Genomic DNA, 22,705 nt, shown 5'->3' on the forward strand with positions numbered 1-22,705 from the left:
GTTGCAATCCCCCCTCAGCTGGAATCCGGATGGGATGGATGCAGCCTGGATGCAGCCAAGACTTTTGACTGTGTGGAGTGGCCGAATTTACTGTGGTCCCTGGGGAAGTTCGGGTTGGGTGGGGACTTAGCCCAAGTAATGGTTAATGGGGTTCTTTCTCAGCCATTTTCCCTGGGGAGGGGGACCCGTCAGGGCTGCTCCTTGACCCCCTTACTTTTTGTACTGTCTATAGAACCATTGGCAATCAAGCTCCGCATGTTACCCAGGTACGAAGGTATACAAATCGGCAGTCAACAGGTTAAATTGGGTTTATATGCAGATGATATGATGCTATTTGTACGGAACCCGGGAGAGATTTTGGAAAGTATCCTGCAGTCCATAGACCATTTTGGCTCCTTTGCGGGCCTCCGTCTTAATTTGGAAAATTTGAGGTTTTACTGCTGGACACGGCTCTGCCACAGCGCTGGGTCAGTTCGTTCCTGCTACGTTGGGCGAATGTATCCATAATATATCTAGGGATTCATCTTGATGCGCGGAATAATAAAGTGTATGAAGCTAACCTCCTCCCAATCCTGGAAAAAACTAAACGTCAATTGGACCGGTGGCATGACCTTCCATTGTCTCTCCTGGGAAGGTGTGTCGCCGTTAAAATGGAAATTCTACCCAAACTTTTATATTGTCTTCAAATATTGCCTCTGTGGGTAAGAGAAAAATATCTATGTAGCTTTAAATCTATGATAGGGAGTTTTGTTTGGGGTGGGAGGCATGCCCGTATTAAATATGACACTGCATCTGGACAAGGGACAAGGGACTGGGAGGCACTGCCTTACCGGACCTGCGCCTCTACAATGTTTGTTTGTTTATTTATTTATTTAAAATCTTTTCTATACCGTCGCTAAGATATATACCATCGCAACGGTTTACATGTAGGCACATATTTAATGTAGGTAAAAGTGTACTATAGTACATTCTAACAGGTGCCGTCAAAGGTTCGGTTGCCTGCCTACTAAGCCATATACAGGATTGGGCTTCGTGCCATACAAAGTTCGACCCAGAGGAGTTGCTAGCAGAATGGACTGCGCCTCTTTCCCCGCTTAATCTTCTACATATGCCGAGCCTCAAAGTTGACACTTGGATCTCGTCCTCCTTCTGGATGAAGGCACACCGCAAAGCATGGAAGTGCTTTGCCTCGTAACTGTCATGTTTCCCCCTTTTATCTCTGGTGGGAAACAGCAACTTTCTCCCGGGCCAAGGAGGGAGTGTTTTTAAACAGTGGGCCTCCAGGGGCTTTCGTTTGCTTCAGCAATGGGTAGATGAGGACAGCTCCACTATTTAATCGTTTCAACAGTTGCAAACACGGTGGCGATCCCCTCAACACAATTTTTTGCCTTCTTCAAGCTCACCATTATTGTTTTCAAATATACAAGGGAGACTCGAGCCAACTAATATTATGTAATGAGGAAGATTCTTTCTTTGATACCTCTCTGCATTTCAACAAAATCAAGGTGTGGATGTTTCAGCTGAAAGCCGCTCTACCTAGCACCCACCTACCCCACTTGGCGTCTAAATGGCAGGAGGATCTGGGGGAGTCCATAACAGTGGACATTCTGAAAAGAGCCTTCTCCGGCGTAGGGAGGCAACTGCCCTCTGTGGCCCTCCGTGAGACTCAGTTCAAGCTCCTATACCACACATTTCTTTCAACAGCAAGGGGAGCCTCCAGACATCTATGGTCTTCTGATCTATGTCTGAAATGTGGCACACAGGTGGGAAATATTTGCCATATGTTCTCTGGATGTACAAAACTGGAACATTTCTGGTCACAAGTCAAGGGATTGATGGAGAGAGTCCTAGGGTGTGCGATTCCTTGGTCAGGGACATTGTTCTATCTACACCTGTTGAAGGAAAAAGAAATACTCCCCAGAGGGGGATTAAAATATGTAAGCATTGCCCTGGTACTGGCAAAAAAAACAAGTTTTATTGACATGGAATTCTGACCTGTCAACCATCCCACAAGCGTGGAAGAGTTCAATGCAACAAACGGCACAAATGGAACTCGTGCGGAAAAACTCTATTAAAAACATAAGAACATGCCATACTGGGTCAGACCAAGGGTCCATCAAGCCCAGCATCCTGTTTCCAACAGTGGCCAATCCAGGCCATAAGAATCTGGCAAGTACCCAAAAACCATGTCTATTTCATGTTACCGTTGCTAGTAATAGCAGTGGCTATTTTCTAAGTCAACTTAATTAATAGCAGGTAATGGACTTCTCCTCCAAGAACTTATCCAATCCTTTTTTAAACACAGCTATACTAACTGAACTAACCACATCCTCTGGCAACAAATTCCAGAGTTTAATTGTGCGTTGAGTGAAGAAGAAGTTTTTCCCGATTAGTTTTAAATGTGCCACATGCTAACTTCATGGAGTGCCCCCTAGTCTTTCTATTATCTGAAAGACTAAATAACCGATTCACATCTAACCATTCTAGACCTCTCATGATTTTAAACACCTCTATCTTATCCCCCCTCAACTGTCTCTTCTCCAAGCTGAAAAGTCCTAACCTCTTTAGTCTTTCCTCATAGGGGAGCTGTTCCATTCCCCTTATCATTTTGGTCACCCTTCTCTGAACCTTCTCCATCGCAATTATATCTTTTTTGAGATGCGGCAACCAGAATTGTAAACAGTATTCAAGGTGGGGTCTCACCATGGAGTGATACAGAGGTATTATGACATTTTCCATTTTATTTACCATTCCCTTTCTAATAATTCCCAACATTCTGTTTGCTTTTTTGACTGCCGCAGCAGTCAGTAGGCCTTCCTCTCGCCCTACCGACGCTGAGCCCCCGCGCCGACCACGTGGGAGCCCCAGCTCACCCGTCGATCCGCCCACCGCCTACCTGAGACCAATCCCAGTCGCCCAGCAGTAGTTTAAATCACAGGCGCGTTCCTTGGCGTCTCGCGCCGAGCGTCTCATGCCGAAGGAGCGTGACAAATGGGCCCGCCCCTTTGTGCGCCCCTTCGTGCAGACCCGAAGAGCAGAGCAAAACCTACAATCCAGGATCATTAAACGTCTCCATCTCTCACCCGTAACTTCTCCTGTGAATCCCGCTACCGGACACCGAACAACGCGCAGACGTCCAACCACCCCAGACATCAGATAATCTCGCACAGTGAGTAAAACGGCACCCATTACCTCTTCAGCAACTCACATACACAACGGACAGCCACTCCAGGACTCATAACGCTACACATAGTCTGAACCTCACCTCCCCCTCCCTATAACTCTTATTCCAGATCTCTACAGACAATTAATCCAACCACACTCCTTTAAACCAGCTGATCCTCCTCTTACCTACCCAGACAATCTAGCCAATCCCCATTTCTCTGCATTCCTAAGCTTGTCCATATACCTCCACTGTGATCAACAGCCATCCTCACAGCACTCATACAGTGTGATCATCAGCCATCCTCACAGCACTCATACAGTGTGATCAACAACCATCCTCACAGCACTCATACAGTGTGATCAACAACCATCCTCACAACACTCATATAGTGTGATCAACTATCATCCGCACAATATTCACACTGCGTGATCCAGCAGTAGTCAGCAGTAATCAGCAGTAGCCAGCATCCACCAAACTTCCATACTCAACCATCCAACGCACTCAAATTCTCAACTGAGCTTCTCACTCGAGCATCACTAACACCACAGTCAGTATGACACCAAGATTTCAGATTCCGATTCTTCAACATAACCTACTCACCACAGGAAAAACCACCTTGCTACAAAGATCTCGCAACTACACAGCCCTTATCCCTATTATGATTTCTCCTCTTACCCAATTACTAGGACTAACACTATTTTCCCTTTCGCTATTCAATGCTCAATCGCTCACCAAAAAATCTCTGATCCTCAATGACTATCTTTTAGACTCCAACCCAGACATCTGTGCCATAACAGAAACCTGGCTTAAACCAACAGATATTGCTATAATAAATCAACTCCCCACCGACCTCTACGACTTCTTCTCCCTCCCTCGTTTCAAAAAAAGGGGAGGGGGCATTCTTTTGGCAGCCAAAAAGATTTGAAATTTTCCCAACTTTTCAAAACAGCTCAACTCCAAGTCCTACTCGTGTACGCCCCACCGAGCGTTCTGGATTCAGATGCCTCCCCCATTGTAGAAATAATTACAACACACTTAAATCTGGAATCCCCGGCTATAATTTTAGGAGATTTCAACTTACATGTTGATAACCCTACACCTACCATCAATTGCGAAGCTCTACTTACTGCCCTCTCAGCTATGGGATTTAAACAGATCGTTAACAAACCCACCCATAAAGCTGGACACACCTTGGACCTTATCTTCGTAAATACAGGGATCAAATACACCTCACCTCCTTCCTGCACCCCCGTCCCATGGTCAGATCATTCACTAATCACCGCCACGTTTTCTCTGACACAATTCAAAAAACATCTCCCTTCGAAATCCTCATTTCTCTACAGAAGACCCTGCTCGTCAGACGACCTTAACAGCCAGCTCACCTCAGAGCTTCCTCACATTAACCTCTCTGACCCTAACTCAGCCATCCTCTCCTGGAACAACATCACCGAGGCAGTAGCAAACAAACTATGTCCACTTTCAGCAAAAAAACTAAACCCAAACCCAGCAAAAAGACAACCATGGTTCTCAAACAACCTCCATAAACTTAAACAAAGCCTAAGACACAAAGAAAGCAATTGGCGTAAGGCACCCTGCCCCAGCACCTTAGCCGACTACAAACTAGCTCTACATCACTACAAGAACTCTACCCAAAAATCAAAAAGGGATTACTATGCTAGCAAGATACATGACCTTGTATTTGACGCCAAAGCTCTTTTTGCTTACGTATGTAACCTGACACACATCAACACACCAGATATTCCCATAGACCTAGCTCAATCTAAAGCCGAGGAATTGGCTACTTTCTTCCAAGACAAAATATCTAACCTGCTAAAGCGACTGACCCCCAGCAACAATTCTCGCACTAATGCTCCACAGATACAAAACAAAGGAACCTCCTTTGAATCATTCCAACCCATCACAGCCTATGAGATCCTTCTGTTACTTAAAAAAATGAAACCTTCCTCCCACCCCTTCGACCAAATACCTACAAAGCTCCTCCTTCTAATACCGGAAACAATATCCAAAACTCTGGCAGATATCATAAACTGCTCATTATCCCAGGGTCTATTTCCAGAAGACCTTAAACTAGCTTCACTAAAACCACTCTTAAAGAAACCTAATCTAGACCCCAAGGACCCCAATAACTTTCGTCCGATTTCCAATCTTCCATTTATTGCCAAGATAATGGAAAAGCTGGTCAACACTCAACTCTCCAACTACATTGAAGATCACAAAATACTTTACCCCTCACAACATGGTTTCCGTAAAGCGTTAAGCACAGAGACTCTACTCATATCCCTGACAGACCACATCATCATGGGGCTAGACAAAGGCCAATCCTTTCTACTTATCCTTTTGGACCTTTCGGCCGCATTTGATACCGTCAACCACTCCATCCTCATCAACCAACTTGCGAACATAGGAATCTCAGGAACTGCCCTATCATGGTTCAATACTTTCCTCAGCAACAGAGGCTATAAGGTCAAGATACATAATAAGGAATCCTCCCGCTTTTCTTCATCTTTTGGAGTTCCTCAAGGCTCCTCCCTATCCCCTACACTCTTTAATATTTACCTTCTACCGCTCTGTCAACTGCTAACCCACTTGAAACTAACACATTTCCTATACGCAGACGATGTGCAGATCTTGATCCCCATCAAAGAAACCATCACCAAAACTCTTGAATTTTGGGAAATTTGCCTTAAAGAAATCAATCACCTCCTCTCGAGTCTAAACCTGATATTAAATACAGCCAAGACGGAACTTCTTATCTCACCAGAAAATAGCAACCCACTTCCATGTCCTCTAACCCACCCTCTTACCACCCAAACAAGGGACTTAGGCACAATTATCGACAACCGTCTTAATTTAAAAACCTTCAAACAAACTACTAAAGATGGATTCTATAAACTTCAGGTACTTAAAAGAATCAAACCGCTCCTTCATATGCGAGACTTCAGAACGGTCCTTCAAGCAGTTATCTTTTCTAAGATAGACTACTGCAATTCTATCTTATTAGGTCTCCCTTCTGCTTCCATTAAACCCCTTCAGATGCTTCAGAATTCAGCTGCGAGAATTCTGACTAACACCAGGAGAAGAGACTACATCTCTCCTATTCTCAAGAACTTGCACTGGCTGCCAATACACTTTAGAATTATCCACAAATCCCTCACTATCATCTACAAGGCTATCCATCACCAAGCATCCCTCGATCTACAAATTCCACTCAGAAGGCACACATCCACCAGACCCATCAGAGAAGCCTACAGAGGATCACTCCTCGTTCCACAAACCAAAACCACTCACCACCTAACCTACAGAGACCGAGCCTTTTCCACAGCCGGACCTTCACTATGGAACTCTATTCCTCCCGATCTAAGACAAGAACCATGCCTTCCTACTTTCAGAAAAAGGCTTAAGACATGGCTATTTAAGCAAGCCTTCCCAGATCCCAATTGAAAGACAGTAACATCTTATAAGAGACTACACAATATTATGTACATAATTAATGTAAATAATTAATCTTTACTACTCAATTATCTTTCTCTAATTCTCTCCCCAGTTATATGACCCTGTTGTAATGTAACTTTATCTCTTAGCACTTGTTGATGTTCTGTTTTTTGTGCACACCCTCTTGTTATTTGTAAACCGGCATGATGGGGTTTCTAATCTCGAATGCCGGTATAGAAAAACTATAAATAAATAAATAAATAAATACTGAACCGAAAATTTCAATGTGTTATCCACTATGACGCCTAGATCTCTTTCTTGGATGTAGCACCTAATATGGAACCTAACATTGTGTAACTATAGCATGGGTTATTTTTCCCTATATGCATCACCTTGCACTTATCCACATTAAATTTCATCTGCACCCAAAAACACGCATTGCTTTACATAGGTACTTTCGGTTGTGAGAACGTACGCTTCATTTTCTATAGAATATGCAGGTCTTGCTCCTGTGTGTTGGGCACCTGGGTGTGTGATGTATGAATATGTGCGCAAGTGTTATGTGTTAGATGGAAGGGAGGGTAAGGGGGGTAGGAGGGAGTTTCTTCAAAAATGTGAAAATTGTCTGCTGTAATCCATATGTCAGCTGGTTGGCTATATATGTTGCCCATATTTGTTATTCCTTTGATCCCAATAAAAGATATCATTAAAAAAAAAAAAAAAAGGTTAATGGTGGATACTCAGAGGTATTTCTGATAGGCCGTGGCACACGCCAGGACTGTCCCTTATCACCATTGCCTTTGCGTTATATCTAGAGCCACTGGTGATTAAAATTCGAGCAAATTTAGAGGTTCAAGGGCTAACAGTGGATAAGCAGGAATATAAATTATCCATGTTCATGGACGATATACTCTTTACTGTTGCCTATCCGGAGAGGTCTCTCCCATTGCTGATGAAGAAAATCAATGGTTTTAGTAAAGTTTCGGGGTATCAATTAAATGTGTCCAAGTCAGAATTTCTGAATGTATCCATGGCCGAGGAGGCAGTATTAGAAATTCAGAGAATTTCTCTTTCAGGATTCAGAAGACAAAAGTAAAATACTTGGGAATTAAAATAGGTGAAAATCTGGAAAAGCTTTGGGGTAGATTTTAAGAAAGTGGGCCTTCGCGTACTTTTGTTGGCGCACCAGGCGCAAACAAAAGTACGCTTGATTTTAGTAGATACGTGCGTAGCCGCGCGTATCAGCTAAAATCCAGGATCGGCGCGCGCAAGGCTGCCGATGTCGTGTAGCCGGCGCGCACCGAGCCGCGCAGCCTGCCGCCGTTCCCTCCAAGGCCGCTCCGAAATCGGAGCGGCCTCGGAGGGAACTCGCTTTCGCCCTCCCCTCACCTTCCCCTCCCTTCCTCTATCTAACCCACCCCCCCGGCCCTATCTAGACCCCCCCCCCTACCTTTGTCAGGGGATTTACGCCTCCCGGAGGGAGAAGTAAATCCCCGCGCGCCAGCGGGCCGCTAGCGCGCCGAGACGCGACCTGGGGGCGGTTCCGGAGGGCGCGGCCACGCCCCCGGACTGCCCCGGGCCGAAACCACGCCCCCGGGCCCGCCCCCGAAACGCCGCGCCGATCCGACACGCCCCCGACACGCCCCCCTCGAAAAACCCCGGGACTTACGCGAGTCCCGGGGCTCTGCGCGCGCCGGTAGGCCTATGGAACATAGGCGCACCGGCGTGCAAGGCCCTGCTCGCGTAAATCCGGGCGGATTTACGCGAGCAGGGCTTTTAAAATCCGCCCCTTTATGAACTAAATTATGTAGGTCTCTGGGATAAAATAATGGAGGATTTAAATAAGGGGGAGAGACTTGATTTATCCTGGCTAGGTAGTATAGCAAAACAAAGGGATTCAATCTATTAATCAATAACACACATAGAGAAAATATTACTTTTACAAATGCAATATATACATTTATTCAAACCAAATGTACAAAAACATCCTGTTGTGATCCTGCAGGAGGCTGCGCCGGGGCTCTCTCCCGCGGCCAGAGGCCGCCAACATGTTTCTCATGCGGCAGGAGCCGCAGCTGAGCGTTCCATGTGCTCAGGGGATTGCTGCCATCTCCCTGTGCTACCCGGCAGCAAGGAGCCGACCGGGTGTAGCTCAAGCAGCCAGGAGGCTGCCAACAATGCCCTCATGCGAACCGGAGGCCGCTATCCTTACCGCGGGCCCTCCGTGGAAGAGGGCCATCATCCCCAGTCTTGCCTGCATCCTGAAACCGCCTGTGGTGCTCTCACTGCGGCTTGGGAGCAGCTGACAGCCCTAGGCCTGGGTTGAGGCCTACCTCTTCAGCTCTGCAGTCTCCCGTGCAGCAGGGCTGCTGACCAGGGTCCTGTACTGCTTCATGTTTCCTCCTAGGGGGCGAGACCGGCTCTCTCTTCAGTATTTAAAGGTACAGTGAGGGAGTGGTGCTTCACTGATGTCATCATTGGATCCACCTCTTCTCCAGTATAAAAAGCTTCAATCTTCATTCCAGCTTTGCCTTCGCAAGGAGTAAGTCTTCCTTAGGACTCCACATCTGCTTCTCCTCCTAGGCACTCTGTTCTGTGTGGGATCCCATGTCTTCGTCTTCGTTTCTTGTTCCGGTCTCTGCATTTCCTTGATTTTCCATAATGTCCAGTTGTCCATCCTTTCCTGATGTCTAGATATCCGTCTGTTCCAGATGTCTTCAGCTCCGCCTGACCCATCCCTCTTGGTCCGTGACCAGCTTGGCTCAGCTGGTAGGGCGCATAGTGACCCAGTGGTCCGTGACCACCCCGGCTGGGGTATGTAGGGCGCTGGTGGGCCTTTCCATCAGACGGCGCAGAGGATTCATCTCTTCCCTCGTCAGTCTGCCTGATGTCCGTAACCTTGATGTCTGCCTTGCCTTGATGTTCTTGCCTGGTGTGTCTTTCCCTGGACAGGTCTGTCCTGCAGCGTGGTCCACGACCAGTCCAACTGGACTGTGTAGGGCGCCTGAGGGATCAGGTTGCCTGCCCGTTCCTGTCCTTGGATTTCCGTGGCTCTGATGTCTTCTCGTGTGGTCCGCGACTCTGCCCGGCTGGGCTGAGTAGGGCGCCAGAATGGACATTGTCTGCCTGGAGGTTCTGGACTTTTAACCATTGATTTTAGTCTTGCCATGCCTTGCCTTGTCTTGCCATGCCTTGCCTGTCAGTACCTTGCCATGCCTTGAGTCTTCGTCTGCCCTGCAAGGTCTTGTGTCTTCGTCTGCCTTGTCCTCTGTGTGGCCTGCTGCTTCCCGCCGCTGCCTAGTGGCAGTCTGAAAGGGCTTGGAACGGTCGGAGGACCATTCAGAGACCACCTTTGCATTGGTGGTCTCAAAGAAGCATGCAGATCTGGTCAAGGTTCAGGGTAAGGACATTTCACCGCAAGGGCACACATCTTGTCCCGCACTGGAGAGCGCCCCTGGTGCTCTCTTCCATCTGCAGCACAACACATCTATCTAGACAATTAAAATTTAGCTAGCTCATACATCTCTCACACATACTTCATTCATACCAATTAAAAAACAGATAACAATTATCAAGGCTTATAAATATTGTGACACCAAAACTTTTACATTCAGTTTCTATAACACATTTATTAATTTATCCTCTTTCTTACTGCTTGCTTCTCACGCTTTTATATTTTCCACATCTTATATTTATATCATATATCTGGTCCCCTTTTTCTTGCTTGCTACTTCTCACATTTCTATATTTTTCACATCTTATATTTCTATACAAGCCGTTAAGCCCGTCACAACGGGCTACATTACATTTTTGTTTTCGGTCCATTTTCGAAAACAGCACCCTCCTACACTTTTTCTCCTCATTCCCCCTTCCCCTCAGTCACTCACCCCCTTCCCACCCATCAGTCTTTCTCACTCTCTGTCTCCCACTGCCTCCTTTCACCTCACTCTCACCTCCCTCCCCTTCTCTCAGTCACTCCCAACCCTGTCTCAATCCCATCCCCTCTCCCTCAGCCCTCCTCCACTCCCTTTTTCTCTGCTCCACAACTTCTTACCCTTCCACTTACTCACATCCCTGTCTCTCACCTCTCCCTCATTCTCCCTCTCCCCTCACTCTTCCCCAACCCCTCCCTCCTCCCCTCTCAGTCCCCTCCCTCCCTCTCTCAGTCCCTCCCCCCCTCACTCAGTCCCTCCCTCCCTCCCTCACTTAGTCCCTCCCCCTCCCCTCCCTCAGTCCCTCTCCCTCCCTCCCTCACTCACTCAGTCCCTCCCCCTCCCTCAGTCCCTCCCTCCCACTCAGTCCCTCCCCCTCCTCACTCAATCCCTCCCACTCCCTCCCTCCCTCTCTCTCTCTCCTCCCTCCCTCGCTACAGGCCGCCGCTGCTCCTTGTCGTCGTTCGCTGCCGCCGCTGCCACCCAACGCCGCCACTGCCCACCCGCTGCCGCCGCCACCCGACGCCACCATGTTTTTTTTTTTTTACGTTGGCTAAGACCGACGTCCTTGCCCGCACGGGCCGTCGGTCATGGCCCATTTATAAGGTAGATCACATATCTAGTCCGACAAAGATATCTTTGTTTCACCCTTTCACAAGGGCTTACTCAGGGACTAACCCAAAATATAATATCGGTAATCTTTCTTCAACGTTTATCCTATAATTTAAATAATTTATTAAATTACTCTCAAAATCGAAAAAAACTTTACTCTATTTTAGCAATCTCCCTTAAAGAACTTCCCAGGCTCACCTCAGATAGAAACCATAACCTTACAAACTTCAATCCTTCACTTCAAGACTGATTCTTAACTACAGCAATCCGCAAATTTTCAAAACATCCATTTCTTCAAAGAATTAAATCCATTGCCTATGAACAAATGAAAATACTCCATTAGAAAACAGAGAAACTCTTACCTCCATCTCACACCCGACCTGCGCTAGCATACTTCCTACTCACTTTTACCGGAACTGACGTCCTCATCGTCATTCACCAAACGTCACTGCGTCCAAGTTCTTTAAGGAGGGAGAAAGTTACAGTAATTCATATGATTCTGAACAACATTCCAATTTTTTAGATCAACGTTCTCGCGGCAACAAAAATGTGCAAAAACCCAGATTCCAAAAAGGCAAAACTATGAATATGGGATATAACTTGCGCCGGTAGCATATGAACAAAACACATCAGTGAACAAGACACAGGTTAGTTCTGACGAACCACATGCTGTATTTAATTTGTCTTCTAAGGTACTGACTGAACCAATGTTGAAGGTTTTGAATAAAGGATTTTCCTTTGTACCTTCTTGTAAATATGATCTGTTCAATACACGGATAGAAGTGCAAAAGTATTTTAGAAGATTGCACATTAAGGAATATTTTTCAAATGAGGTAGCGAACTATAATAAAAAGGAGTTATACAGACCTTCTAAATGGGTCCCCCCAATTGCACCCAGTTCTCTATTACAAGCTTTTCAAACTTTGGTATTGACTGATTTAGAGAAAATAGAGAATAAGACAGAATATTTGGCATATAATCTTTCTAAGGATGAGTGGGAAGCTATTGACCAGTTGCGAGATGACAAATCAATAAAGATTGTTTCTGCTTATAAAGGAGGTGGAATTGTGATAATGAATGTTGTTGATTATAGTAAAGAGGTTTTGAGACATTTAAGTGATCACCAGTTTTATGAAGAGTTGGGTGATAATTTTATCTCATCTATACATCAGAGAGTTAATGACATTTTGGAAATTGCAGTTAAAGAAAAAGTCATTTCAGAGAAAGAATTCCATTTTTTGCAAGTACCATATCCTATACGGCATACTTCTATATTTTACCGAAAGTGCATAAATCTATGTTGAATCCCCCGGGTAGACCAATTGTTGCGGGTATAGGTACAGTTCTGGTGCCATTAGCAAAATTAATAGATCATCACCTCCAACCTAAAGTATCCGCTATTTTATCATACGTGAAGGATTCCACAGATTTCATCAACCAATTATCTGAATTACCAAGGGTAAAGAAAATTTGTGTATAAATCCAGGGGGTTTTCACAGGTTATAAGCTGAAAAGATATATTGATTTAATTTTTTATCTGGCAGTGTAATGATAATGAGTTGGATGTATATTTGGAGGAGATGAATGTAAGTGATCCAAATTTAAGGTTTACCACATTTAAAGATACATGGTCAGTCACTTTTTGTTGTGGAGCGCTAGGAGAGCGATCCCACTCCTGGGTGATGTGTGTCCTTGGCCACGGCTCGACCCCAGAGGAACTCTGAAGAGGTGCCGCGGGGAGGCGTGGCATGCCCGAGCATGGCTGAACGGGAGCAGGGCTGGAGTGAAGACTGGCTGACAGGCCCTCCTCTGGACCTGCCGCGCTTCGGAAGACCCAACAACGCAATGTGTTCTTGTGAACAGTCCTCCGACCGTTCCCCAGCCCTTTCGGACCTGCCGCAGGGTACGGCACGAAGCGGCAGGCCAGATGGAGGCCAGGACAGTGAAGACTGGAAACATGGATTCAGACGAGACTCAGGAATGACGTAGACTCAGGCGTAGACGTGGACTCAGGACGAGGTGCAGGATCCATAGACGTGACTCAGGCATAGATGCAGGATCCTTAGACGTGGACTCAGGCATAAGACGTGGACTTCAGGAACGGGGTGCAGTATGCATAGACATGGACGCAGGCAAGACGAGGACTCAGGTCGAGGGTACTGGATGCACAGAGGTGGAATCAGGAACGAGGGCTGAAGGAAGACATGGGCACTGACCCTCAGGGCGCCCTACTCAGGCCACCCGCGGGACTGAGTTGCGGACCACCCTGTCCCATGCGCGCCCTACACAGCCCTGGAAGGCTGGTCGCGGACCACGCAGAGAGCGGGAGAGCAAGCAGGAAAGAGGAAGCAGGTACGCTGCTCTCCTGGCAGCACAAGGCAAGGATAACGCTGCTCTCCTGGCAGCACAAGGCAGGTTAGGCATCAGGATCAGGAGACAAGGATATCTGGAAGCATCAGGACTGGAACTACATAGACTGGAATAGGAGACACACCTCTGGGCTGGAACATGGACATCAGGAATCAGGACTGGAACAAGAGACAGACCCTTGAGACTGGAACGGCAGGCAGACATCAGGACTGGAACACTGAAGACATCAGACTGGAATGGCAGGCAGACTCAGGACTGGAACAACTTGACAAGAAGCTTCAACAGGAAACATGGAACACTGGACCTTGCAGAAGGCTGGAATACAAGGCATCTCCTGGTGAATGAGGAACTCAGGAGTGACCAACTCCTTTGCGAAGGCAAGATACACTGAAAGCTGAGCCCTTTAGTAGGGCTGAAGTGGACAACGCCCAGGGAGGGGTCAGCAGGGGGCCACACCTGGCTGGCCCTTGAAGAGCAGTAGAGAAGCGCGCGCTCGCGCCCTAGGAGGCTGGAGAGAAGAGCTGGCAGCTGGTGGCGTCCTCAGCCCACGTGGAGGGCCCAAGGAAGCCGCGGAGCAGCCCTGGACTGGAGCTGGGTGAAGGCAGGTCAGTGAGCAGCTCCCAGCTGCAAGGACAGAAACAAGAGAGGCAAGGCTGGCTGCGGGGGAAGGGCTGACTGCAGGAAACGGCTTCATGCCGTGAGGACAGCCCCAGGAGGAGAGGTAAGACTGCAGGGAGAGTAGAGGCTGTAGGCAACCGCAGAGAGAAGTGCTGGCTGCAGGGAACTGGGAGAGACTGCAGGCAACCCGGCAGGGACGGCTTCCTGCTGGGCAAGGACCCGGGCTAAAGCAGGCACTGGGGAGAGACGACCTGCTCGCTAAAGGTCCCGGATCGCAGCAGCACGTCGGGGAAAGGCAGAGACAGCAGCCGAGGACCGGACCACATGGCAGCAGCTGTGGAAACGGCCCCAGCTGATTCAGGGAGAAAGAAGCAGCATCAGCAGCCCGGCTGGCTGTGGCTGTGAGAGGTAAGAACCTGCACACGCTTCTTGTGGGCAGGAGCATAACACTTTTTTGGATACTCGGGTATACATTCATAATGAGAGGTTGGTTACAACTGTGTACAGAAAAACTACGGACAGGAACACATTATCAGAGCTTTCACCCTAGACAATTGAGGGAGAACATACCCATAGACCAATTTTTACGTTATAGATGTTTGTGCACTTCTACGACTGAATTCAAGATCCAGGCTCAACAATTGAGCAATAGATGTAGAGCTAGAGGAAACAGGATGCTGGCTTGATGGACTCTTGGTCTGACCCAGTATGGCATTTTCTTATGTTCTTATGTTCTTACCAAGAAAGCCTATAAGCGAGCATTATATGCCAACAGAGATAATCTTTTATTAAAAAATGAGAGGGAAACTCCCTCGAGGATGATTTGTACCATTCCTCATTCCTCTAAAGTAGCAGAAGTGAAAGAGTCTGTATTGAAATACTGGCACATTCTGTCTTCATTAAAGGGCTTTTCAGAAAATCCTATTTTCGCCATTAAAAAATGTCAGTCCTTAAAGGACAAGTTAAAACATCAGAGATTTTTGATGAAAATCAGGACCATGGACAGATCTCTTGTGGATCTTGTTCTGTGTGCCAACATGTTTTGAAATGCAAGGAGTTTAAACATCTGAATTTAGGTTAACCATATCGATTGCCAGGTTTGTTTATGTATAAGACAAATGGGGTGATATATGCTATCATATGCCCTTGGGTTTGATTTATGTGGGACAGACAGTTAGAATGGTTCGGTTGCATATTATTGAACATAGGAGTCGGATAAATTCTGCAAGAGAACATGCCCCCCTGGTAGTTCACTGGGTAGAATTTAAACATACTGTGGATGATATAAAATTCTTTGTTATTAAAAAATTGTGTCTCAAGAATGGTAGGGATTTGTTCTCTTTGTTAAGGAGAATAGAGCAACGTTTTATTTTTAATTGTAGTACTGTTGCACCGAATGGCCTTAATGGACCTATTGAATGGAATGCTTTCTTTTGAGGTTAATGGAGATGGTGGATAAACATATTGTTGGATCATCATAAGAGCTAACAGGGCATAGGATGTGGATTAGATTGGTATGTTTCATTAAACTAAGATAATGCGGTTCAGATGTAAGTGATTAATGGAGGTTGTTTGATTAGGTTGGCTTTATAAAGAGGGGGTAAGAACTTGGATGCAGTGATGTTTGGTGAACGACGATGAGGACATCAGTTCCGGTAAAAGTGAGTAGGAAGTATGGTAGCATGGGTCGGGTGTGAGATGGAGGTAAGAATTTCTCTGGTTTCTGATGGAGTATTTTCATTTGTTCATAGGCAATGGATTTAATTCTTTGAAAAAATGGATATTTTGAAAATTTGCAGACTGCTGAGTTAAGAATCATATATGAGAGTCTTGAAGCGAAGGAATGAAGTTTGTAAGGTTATGGTTTCTATCTGAGGTGAGCCTGGGAAGTTCTTACATAAGAACATAAGAAATTGCCAAGCTGGGTCAGACCAAGGGTCCATCAAGCCCAGCATCCTGTTTCCAGCAGAGGCCAAACCAGGCCACAAGAACCTGGCAATTACCCAAACACCAAGAAGATCCCATGCTACTGAAGCAATTAATAGCAGTGGCTATTCCCTAAGTAAACTTGATTAATAGCAGTTAATGGACTTTTCCTCCAAGAACTTATCCAAACCTTTTTTGAACCCAGCTACACTAACCGCACTAACCACATCCTCTGGCAACAAATTCCAGAACTTAATTGTGGTTGAGAGAAAAATAATTTTCTCCGATTAGTCTTAAATGTGCTACTTGCTAACTTCATGGAATGCCCCCCATCTCTTTAAGGGAGATTGCTAAAATAGAGTAAAGGTTTTTTGGATTTTGAGAGTAATTTAATAAATTATTTCAATTATAGGATAAACATTGATGATAGATTACCGATATTATATTTTGGGTTAGTCTCTGAGGAAGCCCTTGTGAAAGGGTGAAACGAAGATATCTTTATCGGACTAGATATATGATATACAAATATAAGATGCGAAAAATATAGAAACTTGAGAAGTAAGAAGCAAGAAAGAGGGGACCAGATATATGATATAAAATATAAGATGTGGAAAATATAAAAGCATAAGAAGCAAGCAGCAAGAAAGAGGATAAATTAATAAATGCGTTACAGAAATTGAATGTAAAAGTTATGGAGTCACAATATTTATAAGTCTTGATAATTGTTATCTGGCTTTTAATTGGTATGAATGAAGTAAGTGTGAGAGATGTATGAGCTAGCTAGATTTTAATTGTCTAGATCAGAGCTTTCCAAAGTGTGTGTCGCGACACTTTACTGTGTCGCCTGAGGTGTGCCGGTGTGTCGTGCAAGCCCGGTGCACGTGACACACCGGCAAGTGGGAACCAATGCGGCCGCCGGTGGAGCTCATCCCACTGGCGGCTGAGCAGCGAAGAACAGCCGGAAGATCGGTAAGGCCGTGGTGAGTTCACGTCACCACGGCCCGAAGAAAAAGGGCACGTCTGAACGTGCAGGTGCTCCGCCTCCTTCCTGCCCACGCGGCCCCGGAAAAAAAATGTTGCCGGAGCCGCACGGGCAGGAAGGAGATGAAGCAGCCGCGTGCAGAAGAGGAGCCGTGTTGTTGCAGCGGGCGAGAAGAGGCCCGGTAGCAGGGCCCCCACCGCGGATCGGATCAGCCCGAGAAGATCAGGGCCGCTGCAGAGCCGATCCTGCAGCGACCCGTGAAGAGGAGGCCCAGAGGTAAGAGAGAGGCTGAGGGCCCGTAGAGTGCGTGTATTAGCTGAGTTGAGAGATTGGGTGCCTGTATGAGCTGAGCTGAGTTGAGAGATTGGGTGCCTGTGTGAGTTGAGAGATTGGGTGTGGGAGTGAGGATCTCAATGTTTGCAGAGACAGCATGTGAGAGCCTGTGTGTGTGTGTGTGTGTGTGTGAGAGAGAGACAGCATGTGACAGTGAGAGCCTGTGCATGAGCAAGACAGCATGTGGGAGTGAGAGAGAGCCTGGGTGTGTGAGAGTCAGACAGCATGTGCAAGAGAGAGACTGTGTATGAATGATTGTATGAGAGAGAGAGCATGTGAGAGTGAGAGCCTGTGTGTGTGTGAGAGAGAGAGAAGCATGTGAGAATGAGAACCTGACTGTATGTTTGAGGGAAGAAGATAGATGGAGAGAAAAGAAATAGAAAAAAAGACAATATGAAATGAATTGGCAAAAAAATAAGAAAGGGGAGGTGTAACAAAAAAGCCTGGGACCAACCAATTAGAAAACTAAGATCAGACAGCAAAGGTAAAAAAAAAAAAAAAGAAATAAATTACTTTTTACTGATTGGCACATGTAATCTTTGTTAATGTCAAGAGTAGCACTTTCTCTATGCGGATCTCACAATGTACGAGATCAACATGGAGGAACTGGAAACCCACAGGGCCTGCACAGAGGAGGCAGCAGAATGGGCTTCAGTGCCAATAGCAGCAATCAGCGCCTCCCCAATAGCCATGCGGCATCAGTGGCAGCAGAGGAATGAGAGAGGCTCCGAGGTTGCTGGCAAAAGAAAGAGAGGGGGTCTGCCTTTAGTGTGTGCATGTGTATGAATGGGTGCCTGCCTGGGGGTGTATGTGTGTGAATGGATGGGTGCCTGCCTGGGGGATGGTGAGGGAGTGGTGTGAAAATGAATGGGAGCCTGCCTGGGGGTCAGTTTTAGTGTGTGAGAATGACTGGGAGCTTGCCTGGGTGTGTGTGTTTGTGTGTATGTGAGGGAGCCAGAGAGAGTGTGTATGAGAAAATCCAGGGGAGTAAGAGTTTGTGTGTGGGGTGTATGTGGAGGGGGAGAGAGTGTCTTAGAGTCTGAGAGTGTGTCAGTGTCTGTGAGAGCGAGAGGTTATGGTGGGTATAAGAGCATGAATGTGTATGTATGTGACAGTGTATGTGTGAGAGAGAATGGACATGTGAGTCTGTGTGAGAGAGGATAACCTCTGGGAAATTGTAAAAAATGTATATGATTTTAATTAATAGAAATTCTATTTATCAGTAGTTTTAAAATATTCTTTTATTAGTATGGTTTTACTATTATAACTGATGCTTTATGTTTCTTGATTTTGTTTGTTTTATGAGGAATGGTGGTTCTGTTTTTCCATTGTTAATACACAGAGTCTGGCTTCTTGGAGTTTCCATTTCAGTTTTTGTCTAATTTGTGCTCCTTTATTTTGTATTCTGTATTTGGTGAGGGTCTGTCTCTGCTCTGTGTGTGTGACCATGATGAGAGATTCTGCTAGCATAGGGATCTATAGCAATCGGGTTTGTTTTGTTTCCTTAGTAGGTGGTGTATTGGTATTCTAGGACCCAGTGTAATATTTACCTTTGCTTTTTCACAGGTAGGGTTATTGTTGTTTGAGTCCTTGGTGTTATTACTGTTGTGTTACGATGGGATTGCAGTATAGATTTTGAGTGTCTTTTTTGCAGGGTTTTGTGTTAGTTCACAATGTGCCTGGCAGTGGAAGGTGTTTGTGCTGCTGTTACTGTCAGGTGACACCAGAATTTGAAAATATCTTTTAGTATGATGAGCTGTAAGGCAAACATCCAAGCTCCATTGTTTGGGGGAATTTCAGTGGATGCACAGAGTTACAGAACTGGAGGTGCAGGATATATATTTTTAATATAAATGAAAGGTTTTCACAAGATAGGTTGTGTCGTGAAACATTTTATTATGTATATATTTAAGGAAACATACATAAATTGTCGAAATACATTTCGTTCATTTAACCTTTAACCTCTGGTTTGCTAGTAGACTGAATTACTGTGTCCCAAAATTATGTTTGTCTAAAAAGTGTGTCACCAACATGAAAAGTTTGGAAAGCTCTGGTCTAGATAGATGTTTTTGTACATTTGGTTTGAATAAATATATATATTGCATTTGTAAAAGTAATATTTTTTCTATGTGTGTTATTGATAGGTAGTATAACAGCTATAAAAATGAATGCACTCCCCAAGTTAAGCTATCTCTTCCAGTCCTTGCCTGTTGAGATCTCCGATGCCCAGATATCCTTATGGCAATGCAAATTTTTTCATTTTATCTGGAGAAGACGTTCACCAAGGGTGGGACGGCATGTATTATATCTATCCAAAGTATCTAGCAAATGCCGGGGCCTTCAAATGCCAATCCCTCCTCCAGTGGCCCTAACTTTGAAGATCTGGGACAAGTGGAAAGCTGAGCTAGTGGGAGATAGATCCTCCTTCTACAGATCCCCTATATTTATGAATAGTGAGTTTCTTCCTGGCTGCTCTCTGAGAGCAGCAAGAAGATGGGGGGGGGGGGGGGGGGGTGCGGAGGCTGCAGTTTGGAACATTTATGGAATGGGGCGAAGATAAGAAGTTTTCAAGAACTTCAAGAAGTATTCCATTTAGATAAGGCAGACTATTACTTTTATAAACAACTGGTGCATTTCATGTCTCAGGCAAAGGTGCAACAGGGGCTGCAGAAGGGAAAATCCTTGTTTGAAGGGCTTTGTGACAAACCTAATTTACTTAAGAACGGTATATCTAGAATTTATTGCATGTTAAACAAAGATCCCAATTCTCCACCCCCCACATATTCAAAGCTGGGAGAAAGATTTGGATCGAGCGCTGGAGGATATGCAGTGGGACTTATGTTTCATTTCCATTAAAAAGTGTTCAATCTCAGCAACCATTGTGGAAAATGGCTACAACTTACTGAAACATATAGAAACATAGAAATGACGGCAGAAGAAGACCAACCGGTCCATCCAGTCTGCCCAGCAAGCCCCACACACCTGTTCTCATACCTAACTGTTTCTCCTGGCTCTTAGTAACCTTATGTTCTAATTCCCCTTTCACCCCCACCATTAATGCAGAGAGCAGTGCTGGAGCTGCTTCCAAGTGAAATATCAAGCTTGATCAGTTGGGTAAGCGGCAGCATAGCTCTCTGCCATGAAGCAGAGGGCAATGCTGGAAACGCGTGAAGCATCAGTTTTTCTCCTCCCCTGTCATTGAAGCAAGGAGTCATGCCGGACATGCACCGAAAGTGAAGAATGCCTTGAAAGTCACATTAACTATCATCAAATATTGAAAAGCCTAATAATTGGTAATACCTATAAGCCCATGAACCCATCCCTGTTTTTTTTTTCTTTTTTTCTTTTCTTTTTTTAATTGGGAGATGGATGCCCTTCATCCTTCTACTCTGTGAAGGTGGACACCTACCACCGGCCACTGGCATCCCGCTCCGTTAATGCCTCTGTGGCTACTGCCGCTCCATGCAGTGTTTTACTACCTGCTCTTTATATGCGTCCTCTAGAACTGATGGATCCCATCCCTGGGTTTTTTTATTATTTATTTAATTGGGAGATGACAGCCCTCCATCCTTCCGCTCCGTGAAGGTGGACACCTACCACTGGCCACTGGCATCCCGCTCCGTGAATGCCTCTGTGGCTACTGCCGCTCTGTGCAGTATTTTACTACCTGCTCTTTATATGGACACCTACCACTGTACTGCTGATCTCTTACTCCTGCTCACCTACACACGTTATTCCCCAAGTTGAATGCGGGTTGTTGGAGATGTGGTAATGTAGGCAATTTCATGCATATATGATGGGAATGTCCCATTATTGCAGTATTTTGGGATGACATAAAGGGGTTAATACATGAGATAGTAGTGGCCAACGTTCCTAAAGACCTGTGGGTTTTTTTTCTTTTAAGTATACCAAAAGAGGACCAAACACCAGAGGTGTAATTCTTATCTCTACAAATAATTTTAGCAGCCCGTGGGGAGGTAGCGTGTTTTTGGAAAAATCCAGTGGCCCCCACCTGTATGCATAGTGCACCTGAGATTAGCTCGAATTTATCAGTTAAACAGACTTACTGCCATTAGGCGTAAACAATTATCTAAATTCAAGAAACAATGGCAACCGTATATAGAATCGCAGCAGAAAAATGTTAATGATTCATGATCTCCAGGGATATAAAATTGTTTTCAGAGATAAGTCTTTTTGGTGGGAGGGTGGGTGTTTAGTGAGGATGGAGAACAATTGTTCTGGGAGTGAATTTAGACTCAGATGATACAGATTTGTACGAAGATTACTTGACCTTAGTTGGGAGAGGGAGGGGGGTAGGAATGGGGAAAAATAACAATAAAATAATGATTGACACTTAAATAAGCCAGAGGAGACAGTTCCATTGTTTGTCTAACAGTTTATTGAGGTTTCATGATGACAAGCTATTGTATGCAATGCAAATGTATTGTTTACATCAGATGGCATGGGACATATAATATGTACTTTATGGTTTTTGTCGAATAGACAATAAATTACAAAAAATAAGAGCAACACACCTGTTCCCCACTCCCATTTTTCTATCTTGAACCATGTATTTCAAGACACCTTTTATCAAGCTCAATCCTCACATATTCCTTGTTGTTCTAATATAATATATGTCAACTAAATACATTTGTTATTCTCTTTGAAGTACTATTGGTTGTCAAAGAATATCAAGCTCTACATCATCAACTTTCACCTTCACTGATTCCCTTGCTTTAAACAAGGTTTACTATAATGCCTAAACATGTACACCTATTTGTAAATCCTTTGTACGTTTATTTCCCATGTAAACAACAGTAATAATTGATTGTATCATAACAATGTTTTAAATGTTATTAGCATTAAGGCTGCTAGCATGCAGACTGAATAACTATGTGTACTTTTTTTTTTTTTTTTTTACAGGGATCAAAGCTATCAGCTGGAAAACCTCTGAAAGCTATAAATAACCGATCTCTCACTCTACCTCCTCTTGCATCTCCTGACCCTCCTTAAGTGCTGCTTCCCTGTCCTACAATGGAATAGTGACATGATGATTGTATAATGAACGTATAATAAAATGAAGGTCAAGTAGAGGTTCATGCCATTGCAAACATTGTGTCACTCCTTTCAGGAAGCTAAGAAAGCCTTTCTTCATCTAGTTTAATTCAGCTAATACGTTTGGGTTAAACTGAGTTTCTGAAGAGATGGGAAAGCAGAAAATGAAAGAGGGAACACAAAATGGATTACAGTAAAGCACACAAGACAGCATGAAAATTAACTAGTAAATATATCAACCAGTGCAAATTGATAGAC

The 22,705-nt window shown here is 45.1% G+C and overlaps 1 protein-coding gene across 1 annotated transcript in view; it reads left to right on the top strand.

Moving 5' to 3' along the window:
* Positions 1-22,489, top strand: part of WDR64 (WD repeat domain 64) — a 540,197-nt gene extending 517,708 nt beyond the window's left edge. The window contains exon 28 of the mRNA XM_029594015.1: positions 22,316-22,489. Coding sequence (XP_029449875.1) covers positions 22,316-22,405 — 90 coding nt within the window. The 3' untranslated portion in view covers positions 22,406-22,489. The remainder of the gene's footprint in view (positions 1-22,315) is intronic.
* Positions 22,490-22,705: the final 216 nt, after the last annotated feature.

The sequence above is a fragment of the Rhinatrema bivittatum genome, chromosome 3 (genome assembly GCF_901001135.1).
Source record: "Rhinatrema bivittatum chromosome 3, aRhiBiv1.1, whole genome shotgun sequence".
NCBI lineage: Eukaryota > Metazoa > Chordata > Amphibia > Gymnophiona > Rhinatrematidae > Rhinatrema > Rhinatrema bivittatum.